Source organism: Epinephelus fuscoguttatus, linkage group LG8 (genome assembly GCF_011397635.1).
Source record: "Epinephelus fuscoguttatus linkage group LG8, E.fuscoguttatus.final_Chr_v1".
NCBI classification, from domain to species: domain Eukaryota; kingdom Metazoa; phylum Chordata; class Actinopteri; order Perciformes; family Serranidae; genus Epinephelus; species Epinephelus fuscoguttatus.
Genome location: NC_064759.1, coordinates 40902618 through 40915273, shown reverse-complemented (window position 1 = coordinate 40915273; position 12656 = coordinate 40902618). Strand labels below are relative to the sequence as shown.

The 12656-nt window shown below is 39.6% G+C and overlaps 1 protein-coding gene across 4 annotated transcripts in view; it reads right to left on the bottom strand.

Moving 5' to 3' along the window:
- The window catches only part of grik2 (glutamate receptor, ionotropic, kainate 2), a 450636-nt gene that overhangs the window by 22161 nt on the left and 415819 nt on the right, over positions 1 to 12656 (bottom strand). For 3 of the 4 annotated variants that reach the window (XM_049583125.1, XM_049583127.1, XM_049583126.1), the window contains 2 exons: positions 8462 to 8712; positions 8169 to 8196 (listed from right to left, as the gene is read on the bottom strand). In XM_049583125.1, the coding sequence (XP_049439082.1) occupies positions 8169 to 8196; positions 8462 to 8712 (279 nt within the window). The remainder of the gene's footprint in view (positions 1 to 8168; positions 8197 to 8461; positions 8713 to 12656) is intronic. The other variant, XM_049583128.1, reaches the window with a different exon arrangement.

The window sequence follows — 12656 nt, the reverse complement described above, 5'->3', positions numbered from 1 at the left end:
TTTTCTGACGCATACACCTCCTCTCCCTCCTGTCCCATGTGGACTTTCACTCTTAATGATATGTCAGACAGTTGCCACAGATGGGTTTACATTGGAGTTAGCTGAAAGTTTGATGCATCTTATAAAGACGCTAAAGTTTGCCTTTGGCATCAATATCACACACTGATGGGTGTGACAAAGCATTGGTATTTGATGACCTGGGAATGAGAATGGGTAGAGAATTCCCTGTGGGCTAGATGGGCTCTGTGAGCAGAAAACTATAGGTTTTGCCAAGGAGTATATCAAAGTGAAAGAGACTGTAGACAACTTAGACCACAAGCAGAGTCTGAAGTTAAGAGATCAGAGTAGATGTTTGCTTTATATGAGGGATAACACCAACATCAAACAATTTAATTTGTCTGGGTTTAAGTGGAGATGATGGTCTGAATATGTTTCAGAAGTGTTTTCAGTCAAAAAGAAGTTAATGATTATCGGCACAGACTAACTATAGGCAGCTTTTAAACAGCCTTCAAAAACCAATATAAGTCAAACCCTATGTTTTTCTAGTCCAGTGATACTCTTTTGTCTACATACTTAGTAAATCACTGTATGCAGTCCCAAGCAAACGAGTGACAGTGTGTCAATTATGGCACACTTTCATGTGCTTCAATCAAGGGCATGTCCACATAGCAGAGTGCATAATGTGACAGTAGTGGCAGTTGTGCATGAAAGAAGAGTGCAAGTAGTTTGTTATCAATACATTGTTTAAAATAGGGTGGTATGTTGTAATCTGAATGGAGAAACCTTGAGCATGTTAAAAAATAAATAAATAAATAAAAAAAATCTGACTCTCTGTTCTGCCTCTGAGGTGCTTGTTGGATCTATTCATCCTGTCTGTCTTTATTTAGCTTGTTTTGAATAGATGGATAACCTTGTTTAGGAATGAATGTTGTGGTGAAGCAGTGTTGTCATGGAGCTCACACTCACACTGTGTTTGTCGTATCTTAAAGACTCCATTATAATTTCTCTCAATACATTAGTAGATATACAAACCTTCTATTAAGGCTGAGGAAACAGGTAACGAATGTATTATTTGAATTCAAAGCCTGAAATATTTAAATTTCTGAAAAAAAAAAAAAAAAAAAAAGCAGACTGAATTCAGATGAATAAGGCGATTACTGGTTGAGTAACCCAAATATCTTACACTGGAAGTAAAAAGGGCAGTATTTATGAGAATATTATTACATCATCCCAATAAGTTTTTTGATTTGGAACACCGATGCTAACACAATTGCCTGCACCAACCTGAGAAAATACCAATAGTAGTAAACAGACAAAAGTTGATGTCAGTCGTCTTGCGACCTGTGTTGTTTTGTGTATCACAAGGACTGCAATATCTATCTAAGATACTACACTCATGTAATGTACCCCAGGCACTAAGATTACATGTACTGTTTTCCACTAATAAGGAACCAGTTCTGTTCTGGTTCCCACAACTTATTTGAAATCATTCAGACCATTTGGACCAAAAATAAATTAGTTAAGAACCCAAAAAGTTGGTTCTCAGCTGGAACCACAAAATGCAGGTTTTCCTTGAACTTAAAAGTGAACTGTGATGACATTGGTGGATGCGTCAAATTCTAACGGGTGAAGTCAAGTGAGAAATCACTGGGAAAAAAGCTTGTTCTGTGGTCTCAATATGTGGTACATGCCTGTTTTTTTTTTTTTTTTAACGGAACAAAAGTTTGCAGATAAACAATGTCATCCACAATGTTGCTACTACTGTTTATTTTGATTCTGATGATGCCCTCCTTTGATGACACATCCATGATTATGAAGGTTTCACGCAAAACAGGCTAGTTCCATAAATAGAACCAAGGGTCCAAGAATCCTGAACAGAACCAGTTCAAGAACCAGAGCTTATTTCGTGGAAAAGGGGTAATAGTGTACCCCTGAAGCACCATTTAATGCTCTCCTTGATAACTAGGGGTATATTACCTCTGACAATAAGGCAAAATGGTGCCCTATATACCATTGGCAGCCTAATTGTCAGTGGTATATAGTAATTTTCTCCTGCATACACATAATGTATTCCAGGCAATAAGGCTGCTGAGGGTACATTATGTGCACCTGGAACTACCTCCAATGCACCCCTGGTAGCCTTATTGCCCAGGTACTGGTCTTAGATCAAGATCCTACACATACGCAATGTACTCTTGGCAATAAGGCAACTAGTGGTACATGGTGTACAATTTATGGTACTGTAGGGATAGCACCATATAATGTACTACTGGGGTAGAAGGGGTCGACACGTTCTTACCGCAACTCATCACATATCACCGCTTGGTCAGTAGACTTTAACGTTTGCATTTGACACCCTAGGTATCCTCCTTCATCTGTGCTTCCAAGACGCCATGTCAATTCACACCTGTTGCATGCTTTGTGTCTTTTCAAAATACACTTCCATTTCACAGAAATCTTAAGTTTCTGCTCATTAGACGCATACATTGTTTTTCCAAAATAATCTTACACCGTCAGTAAATTACCTCATATTTATGTTTATTTCCTTGTACAACAAAAGCACGTGGTTAGGTTTAGAATAAAAAACATCATGGCAGAACATACCACTGTGAAAGGTGCAGCTCTAACTTGAAACTGGCGGCACTTTAAACTGACGCTGTTTGCAAAGACGCCCTTATGAACTGACATCGCCCTACAGGTTATCAAATCGCTGAAAAGGGTGCCTTTTTGTGTTGGCGTCTGATTGCCAAAATCACTGACCAAGCAGTAGAATTTAATGATTTGGGAAAGAGAAGAGGCTGAAGAGGTATATCAGCTCTGACAATAATATAGTAGCACCTTTTTGCCTTATTGTCAGGTGTATAGATCCTGCAAACACATACCCCAGCCAATAAGGTTATCATGGGTATATTAAGTACCCCTGGTGCACCATACATGCCCTTATTGCCCAGGCCACATTATCTCCAATAGTAAGGCAGAGCACCAACTAATTTACCCCTGGCAGCCTTATTACATGGGGTACTTTATGAAGGATTCTGCAAACATGTAATATACCCCAGACAATAAGCAAAGGTTACATTATTTACGCCTGGAGCAACATCTCATATTTCCTTGGTTGCCTCATTGCCAGGATACATTACCTTTGGCAATTAGGTAAAGCACCAATTTAAGTCCTCCTGGCAGCCTTAATGCTGAGGGTACATTGCATGTATGCAGCATCCTACTTTAAAACAGATGAAAAATACAAGAACTTTAACGAATATTGTTGTGAACACACAAAGGCATATTCCTAATGTGAATACGGAGGTCTCGCAAACAGTGACATCATGTGTGTACTCTTTGTTGTTACTTCTACTAGGATCTATATTCATATTTCACCACTGACTCCAAGAAAACAATTCCGATTTGATAACAAAGAAATTTCAATTGTAACTGATATGAAGATTTTTATTTTTTAAATTTTAAGCCTTCCCCCAACAATAACACCAACTCAAAAATTTTATTTCTTGAACCCTAAACATATACCATTTTCTAACTTTGTTATAGCATATAATAGTGAACAGATATCCCTAAATTTGATCCCAGCTCACCATTGATGCCACACAGTCTTAATCAGTTTTGGTCTTTTTAAGGGATATGTATGATAACAGTAATACAAAAATAAATAAATCTCAGCACTACTGTTTAACCATAGCCTCAAACCAAACTGTAGCTGTTTGAGTTCCCTAACCTTAACCAGTCTTATTTTTTGATAAATGCTATAATAGTGTGTCACATCTATGCAATTGTATATGATTTAAATTATGGTGGAGGAATGTAATTATGATTCATAAATTCTGTCTGTAAGATTTAAACCCATGTTTCAGACTTGGTGTTAATTAGTAAATATTTTTGTTTGTCATTACTGAAACACCCTTTAACTACTGTGATAGGACCTAAGCTTTTTTCATAATATCGGAATATCTGTATTGTTTAGTTAATGTATCTGTTTTTTCAATAGCTTTCATGTGTAGAGACAAATACTTCCACCAGCAGAAGCAACAAAATAAAAGCTACTTTAATTTTTTTTTTTCAAGACATGTTTGTTTGTGTTCACTTCTTGTACAGTATATGGTTGTTACAGAATGCTGTCTGAAAGGTTGAATGACTGCAAGTCATGGACACATTTCAGCAGGTAAACATTATTGTGATAAAGTAACATTAGTAACCCTGGTTGCCATGGCCTTTACAGTATAATGTATTATTCCTCCACTGCTGTGCTTTCAACCTGTTTATTCACAGGCACAGCCTTGTGGTGTGTGTGTGTGTGTGTGTGTGTGTGTGCGTTCATACATGTGCCTGTAAACATATTTAAGTGATATGACTGTATGCACTTAACACAATGACACAGCAGGGGTGTCTGACTCATCAATACAGGGTCACTGTGCAAAGCTGAAACACTGTGCTATCAATGCAATCAAATGCTGAAGGAAGCTGTTTGTGGACTCTTTCAGGATAAGTACTGTATAGCTCCAGAGAATGGAATAAATGTTTAATTCCTCCCATGAGAGCCCATTGCTTTTAAGGCAACACAGGCAGAGAACTTGGTTAGAGATCTCTGCTGTCTCTAGTCACCTTGGTATTGGATAATTATGTATTTTGTAATTGTCCTAAAAGATTTTGGAACATATTTACAACTAGATATGTTAGCCTAATCAGTATACAATTCCCATAGTTTGACCTTACAAAAAATATTCAAACAGTTTTAAGAACAATGTATTGAATTCAATTTTATTAAAAGTGGAGTATGTGATTCTGAACAAAGATAGTTGTTTGTTGCATCTCATATTCAGGTTGTCAGATATGGTTGGTTTGGGTTGGTAGTCGGACTGAACCACTAACCCAAAGTGTCAGTTTGCCGAATTGGAAAGGGACTAATCAATCAATGATCTTTGTCCTAAATCACATTGTGCGCATTTAAATTTTACAAAATGATCTAAGTAGCATGTAGAAATGACTGCGGCTGTTGTTTCCTTTTGGTGCAGTATTTACACTCATTAACAACATATATAACATACACTATAACTTGTGCATATGAGGGAATATTAAAATTGATAGTACCATTGTTAATGTGTAAGTTAAGTATTTTCCAAACTGGATCCTATTTTCCCATGTTTTTGTGTCTAAGTGACTAAAGGAACAAGGGAACAACAATTTTTGAAATTGCTCCACTGTCGAATGAAAGCAGTGCGAAAAAGACTGCATCGGAACCGCTCATGGCATGCTCACACCGTCAGTCTACATCAACTGAAAGTGCTTGTTTTTGTCGCTGACTGGCTCAAATTGTTATCTGTGTGTGTGTGTCCGACAGTTTATGCAAAGGATCCCTACAGAGATAAACCTTTTTCTTAAAGAGTAAGATCCTTTTTGTTGACACAGCCTCAAAACCACCACTTTGAATAAAGTGTGTTTGATGACAATAACACTGCTGTTTAGTTAAATGGAGGCTATTTCTAATTTAACGAATGGATCTCCAAATTCTGGGCCTTATGCATTAGCATTTTCTATGCCTTGCCCTTCCTGTCTTGATCCTTGTCTGACTCACACACATTATTATATTTTTTTCAAAGTCAGTTTGCTTTCTCTGTCGACCCTGATTTCCCTTTCTAGGGGAAGACATGACAGTGTACGTTGGTTGGTCACTCACTCACTGTAGCTATGTTTACAGACAAACCCTAATGAAAACACAAACTAAGCCGTTTTGTACCTTCAAGGGGTGCGAGGGGCCTCAGAAAGCTTCAGCTGTTTTTTTACACAAAGTTCAGTCTTTTGACTGATGTTTTCAACAATTTCAATTTATATGGCACTATTACTTAAAAATAAAAAAGTACAAACAAAACCAAACTTTTCATTCCAGGCTATTTGAGGGCCCTGTACTACTGGGGCCCTGGGTAATCAGTCCCACTTTTCCCCCCACCACAACGCTCCCGTCTGTAGGGATCCTTTTCATAAGTTCTCAGACAGTAGAGTGACGGTGCAAACATACCTTGAATGATTACTTTGCAGCTGCTTTAAAGTTGCTGTAGCAGCACTCTGTCAGTACTGGATCAGTATAAAAAATGATTGTTCCCATTAGTCACTTAGACACAAAACCTTGGTGTTTAAGATTATTCTTTTAGTTAAAATATTTTTCAAAAAACATAAAATTTCAATTTGAATTAAATAACAATGTGCAATTTTTTTTTGTCATTTTTTTTTCATGTCCACTGAGGATACAGAACTTTCTCCATGTCCCACCATGGTAAACGTGTATTTGTGGCATAATGCCGCTGTTCAGTGTACAGTATAGGGGCTCCTCCCTGTTCACTGTTAGCTCTTGCATTGAGTGATGTGGTGATACAAAAACTATATATACTGTAAGTGTCACATACTCATCTCTTATTTATAAGCTCATAATAGCTACATCTAAATGAAGAGCTTATGCTATCATTTTCTAGCAGTTAGCTTTTAGCTAACTGGCTTCACAGTGCTTCTACCACCTTAGCATCTGCCCTGCAGCAGACTGCTGCCTACATAATAATTCATCACTGGTATTTTGTCAGCTAATGCAAACACACTCAGTCAGATAAAAATTCTGAATAAATATATCTGTCATTGTACAGTGCACCAATTTTGACTCTGAAATAAATATGGGTACATTTATAATGTTGCATATAAACAAGATACTATGTTATATACATATTTCATGGGACATTCTTCTGTTTCATAATCATTTTACAGTTACAGTTCCAACTAGTCTGAAGTTGAGCTGGGTTAGAATTATAATAACAGTTAAGATGTGTTTGGTAGCTGAAAAAGTCTGGATAAAGCAACCCAGTCTCACTCCGAAGTTGTCGAAAACGGACGCTTGGTCAGTGACTTCTGGCGTCAGACACACAAATAAAGCCGTCCTCTCACATTGGCATGATTCGGGTTGCATCAGGGGGAAACACAGCAGGACAAGAACGAAAGTTGAGGCGGTCCAAATGGGGCCAGCGGAAGGGGCGGTGGATGGGTCCAACAACCACCAACTTTTATCTGGGAGGCTGGTGTTTGCCTCCTGTGTGATTGTAAAGCCAAACCCTTTTCTTTTTTTCCCTAAACCCAACCACATGCTTTTGTTGCCAAACCTAACCACATGCGTGTGTTGGCTAAACATAACCATGTACGTTGGTTGTTGAAGGAAAAAATATCAATCCCTGGTGTTTTACTGATGTAGTGCATTTATTTTGAAAGAGACTGTACATAAACTGTACATTTCCTGTGAAAACAGAAGTGTATTTTGAAAAAGACAATGCATGTAACAGGCTGACATTGACACAGCGTCCCAGAATGTCAACAACCAACGCACCCAGGGTACCTTGCACATCATATTTCGATGTGGAAAGTCCATGACCAAACGCTGACATGTGACGAGGTCGGAGTGAGAACGTGTTGGATGGACATGTATGTTTTGTGTAATGTCCTACAATGAGTTTGTAACTGGCTCAAGTTTTTAAACAAGTCAAAGTGAAACTATATGACCGGACTAGGTAGATACTGAACACCAGTGCCCCAGGTACATATTCATGGGGAGATTTCACTATTTCATTCATGATTCATGTATTGACAGCTGCCCTAAGTATTTCTTCAATGGTGCAGGCTATTATATTAGCAACTATTCAGTGTCCTAATATTTGCTGGGAAGCTTTAGTCAAACAACATGTCAGTGTTGTGTTGCGTTGCTGCACTGGTGTAGAAAGGCTGTGTATGAGCTAAATGCCACAGATATGAACAGTGATAATAGTTATAAGCAGAATGGAAATGGACAGCAGCAGTGGGGAGGTGTGTGTGTTAGTGGATGTGGAGTTTGAGGACATAGGTCATGCAGCAGAGCAAACCTTCGCAATATATATGCCTGTGATTCAACTGTATATTACTGCCAGCACTCCAAACGCTTTATTAAACTGCCCATAGTGTTCCCATTTCCTCAGGAGTGTCAGAAAAAATAAATAAATAAATAAATAAATAAAAACAGTTCAATAGTTTTAGGAAGTTTTAGATCATGTTAGATTACAACAGAAAAAAAAGTTTGTGGAGTTTTTCTTGAGGTCATTTGAGATGGTGGTTAAAGTCTAGCTTGGATCCATGGTGACAGCAGAATTCCTCACGTTTCTTATCTCGTTGTCGCCATTGGGCCTAAGTGAATAAATGCAAAGAAACCAACCCTTATCTTACTGCATATGATACAGCATTGTTATTATAGTGTGAGTTTGCGCAAATTGGCAAACAAATGATTGCTTTATATGAGAACATAATATTTAGCATATATTTTGTTTCATTTTGTTAGCATTTATCGATGTATTTATTTGCCATGCCTTTCATAGCATATGTGATTATAGTAAGAAATTCTGCTATCCTTGTTGTAAATAAAGCAGAGATGGAAGTCAGAGGTCTCTCTTACCTTTTCAAGTTGTGCGTTCTGTTTGGACTTGTAGAGGAACTCTCCCACCGCCACGAACACGGAAAGGACAAGTCCAGCAGCCAGGACGATGAAGATCCCTCCGATGTTCTGCACCCCGAGGGCACTGGCCTCCTTGCTTTCTTCCTCCGGACAGCCATTTCCTCTCCACCACTTCTCCTTCATCATGTGCAGCTTCCCTTCCTCCTGAAGCTGCAGGATGGCAATAGTGATCTTATCTCGGTATGGAGAGCCTGAAGGACCAAAAGACATGAGGTCAGCGTAAGCAGCCAGCATGACTGAATAAGTACCTTTATCTTATCAAAGCGTGGAGGACACATGTTGACACCTTTACTGAATATTGACTTTGGAATTTTGTATTTACTCAAACCTTGGATTGCCAAACTGCCCACTCAATCAAACAGGTAATGAGGGAAAAGTCAGTCTGGTGTACAGAAAATACAATTTACTTAAATAGAAAATACATTGTTATTATTTTCTTCCCAAAGGCATCAGTGTGGTTGGTGTTGTAGCTGATTTCTTGCAGTCAATCACTTGAGAGTTGGGTAACAGTGAGAGACAATATTCATAATACTGTATGTATTTGGATACAGAAATGAAATACCTGTATTCAGGTCTGCCAACATTGCACTTTAGTTTGGAGTGAGATTTAGGCCTCTGGTTTCGCAGACCGGGCGAGGCGGATGCGCAACGCACCTGCGCTTCGCCAACTGGGTGTGGCCAGGCAGATTTTGCAAGTTTGGCACACTGTGCGCCTGGCGCAGCTACTCCTCTTTCCCACCTCCGTCCCTCCTGCCTGCGTAAGTCGAAAGAGGGAGGAGAGAAGGCGTGGAGTGGGTTTTACACACATCACACCAATCAAATGAGCAACTCTCCTCGCCCTTAAATGCGCCGCGCGAAGGCGTAATGAGAGTTTACTCAATTTGCCATGGCAGAAGAGAGCAGCAGCGTCAGACGGCCAATATTCTCCCAGGAGGAAACTGATGTTTTGGTCCGGGAGGTCCAAGCTGGCAGTGTCCGATTATACGGAACTGCGAGCAGACCTCCACGGGCTGATGATGCAAAGGTAGCCTGGGAGGAGGTCACCACAATTGTAAATCAATGATGCGTTTCTCTCGTGCGCGCGTGCGCTCTCTCTTTCTCTCTCGCAGTCTCACTCTGTTTCTTTTCTTTTGACTTTTCTAAGATGACAGATGCTGAATATATACTCCCTATCTGATGCTGTGGCTGTTTGTGGTTGGCTGAGAGGGATGTGAACTCATTAGTTTGCAACTGTGTTAATCAAATCAGGTTGGGTTTCCATTACGTGTGCCAAACGTGCCAAACGGTGCCAGTCCCCTTTGATCTGACATCACATGTGACGGGACAGTCGATATAGAGATACATTTATGTGCTGATTGCAGATAGTTGCATTGAATAGTGGCTTTTTGGGTATTTATTGTATTGTTAATGTGCCTGATATTCTGGAAACCTGCCTGTGAGGTTTTGGTGACGTGTTCGCACTGTCCGCCGGTCAGCCAAACTTCCCCTACACTGACTGCACTGACAATAAACTTGGTTTCAGCTGGCGAGCTTTTAGTGCACCTTCAGCGAAGCCTTTTGGCACAAAACTGTCACTGCGCCAAGCTGGATCTGTCGACACCTCCCCCTCTGCGCTGCCACACCCATCTCAGCGCACCTCAGTCTGCCAAAGTACCAAACCGAGCGCGCCTCGGGTTGCGCTGCTCCAAACTAGCTCTGCGTGGGGTTCACCACCCTGCGATCTTTAAGATCGGTGCATTTTATGAGTAATCCTCCTGTGACATCAACCACCACAGGGGTCATCACGTCTTACAGAGATTATTACTGCTCAGGCTCCAGACTGGCTCCAGACTCTGGCTCCAAAAACTTCACCAGAGCAAGATGGCAGTGGCTGTATCCAGGATATTTTAGTCTATGTTCAGGACCACCAAACAAAACTGGTTGTTTTTAAGAGAGTCAAAGTTGCGTCTTTCAGACACAGTGGGGATAGTGCAACCAGAAGCAGGTATTTTAAGCCAAAACATAGTCTTTTCCTAACCACAATCAAGTGTTTTTGTACCTAAACCTAAAGACATGTTAAGCACAGCATTGTTGAAACATAAATTTCCAATGTATCTGCTACATAATAATATACAAATGAAACATGTCTGTAGTTTGCAGAGACCCAGTGCCAACATTTTTTCTGAACACTGGGTAGGTTAATGCTCACCCAATTAATTTGGTTTTTTAAATGTAGTTATTAGATTTGTCAAGAAATAGTTAATGTGAAGCTAAGTAACCACTTCAAATGGAAACTACACCAATTTTCAAACCCTATGACATCACAGGTTTGAGACTTACTTCTCTGGTTTCTGGCTGGAAATAACATATTGGAGCTCTTGACTGAGGTGGTGTTCCCCTTCAAACAAAATTCTAACTATACAATGAAACCTGCCCAAATCTCTAAGAAATCTGACTGAAGACCCTTGATCCCTGATCCCTTGATTTAACATCCACAAGACCCAATTTTTTAATTTTTTTTTTAAATCCAAATGAATATAATATCTGTATGATATTCTAGTTTTAAATGTCTAATGCCTATCAAAATACCTAAACTAAGTACCAATTAGTTGGGTTCCATGGCCTTAGTATAGTCAGAACACTTGATTATAATGATTACACCAACAGGTCTTGATTACTCTTAATCATTTACATGCTTACATCTAAAATCACAGTCATATCAACTCTCTTCTATTGTGGCCTCAATTATTAGCGTCTGATAATGACTTAATGCAACATCTTAGTCAAGATCAAGCTGCATAAGCTTTTTAAGTATTGTAAAGTTATAAATTGCTGAATATATTAAGCATTTATTTATTTAGATTTTCAGGCTCTAAACACTGAAAACAATACTGTTTTTAATGTTTGACTTCCAGTGCATCTATCACACTGAAACATTTCTTAGAGAATACTAACAAACTGTACAAAGCATGTGAATTTCTCCCAATCAAGAGAGAGGGGGCATCAATTCAAGACCAAATCTATATAAAAGCATTTCTTTTGATAGATTGTAGCTAGTGACTGTGTCTGGCTTAGCTTTGTTTCTTGACTTGCCTGGGGTGTGACTGATATATATGTTGTGTAAAAAGTGGTGCATTTCAGAGAGGGCCACACAGACATTGCATATGTCAAGTATATGAGCCAGTTGCATATGGTACACAGCCCCTCCTGTCTTGTCAGCTGTCACAGTGCTCAAGAATACAGATAATAGGACCAAACAAAACTAAATTCCTTATAAAACATGTGAAAACAAAATAGAATTACCACTTTGTGGTTGCTTGCCTCCACAAACCAGTCAAGTTGCACTTACAGTTTACATCCATGTCTGTGAAACATGGATGCTTCACACACATCTTCCCCCTGGGCAGCACATAAGAGCCATACCATCAGCACAGTTTCAAGGTGGACACCCATGATTTGAGTCACCAATTCAGTATCTGACCAAATGTGTCCCCTTCTGTTCCTGAGATATGATATTGAGTATTGGCAACACAAGAGTTTTTGCAGAACATTATTAAGTCACAGTGAAGTCTAATTTTGTCCTTTTGGGTATAAAATGTCACTGCTTCATTATTCTACCCTATCAGACATTTGTGTGAAATGTTAATTGTTTATTGTCAAGGTCACAGTGACCTTGAACTTTGACCTTCAACTACCAAAGTCTAATTTATCCATTTTTATTTTATGTACTTTATTAATTCCCTGAGGGGAAATTCATTTTTTTCACTCTTTTGTCATTAACACACAGGTCCGAAATACATGCACAAAGTGGAGAGATGTCAGAGTGAGGGAGCTGCCTTGGTCAGCTGCCCCGAGCGGTTGGGGGGTTCGGTGCCTTGCTCAGGGGCACCTTGGCAGTGCCCAGGAGGTGAAATGGCACCTCTCCAGCCACCAGTCCAAACTCCACATTTGGCCTGGATGGGGACTTGACCAGGTGACCCTCCGGTTCCCAACCCAAGTCCCTATGGAGTGAGCTACTGCTGCCCTCAGTTTATTGTTGTCAAATTTGAAGAAATTCCCTAAATGTGTTCTTGAGACACTGTATTCACAAGAATGAGATGGATGCCACGGATGCAACATGAGGTCATAGCTTTGGATTAATGGTATGACAGTTGGT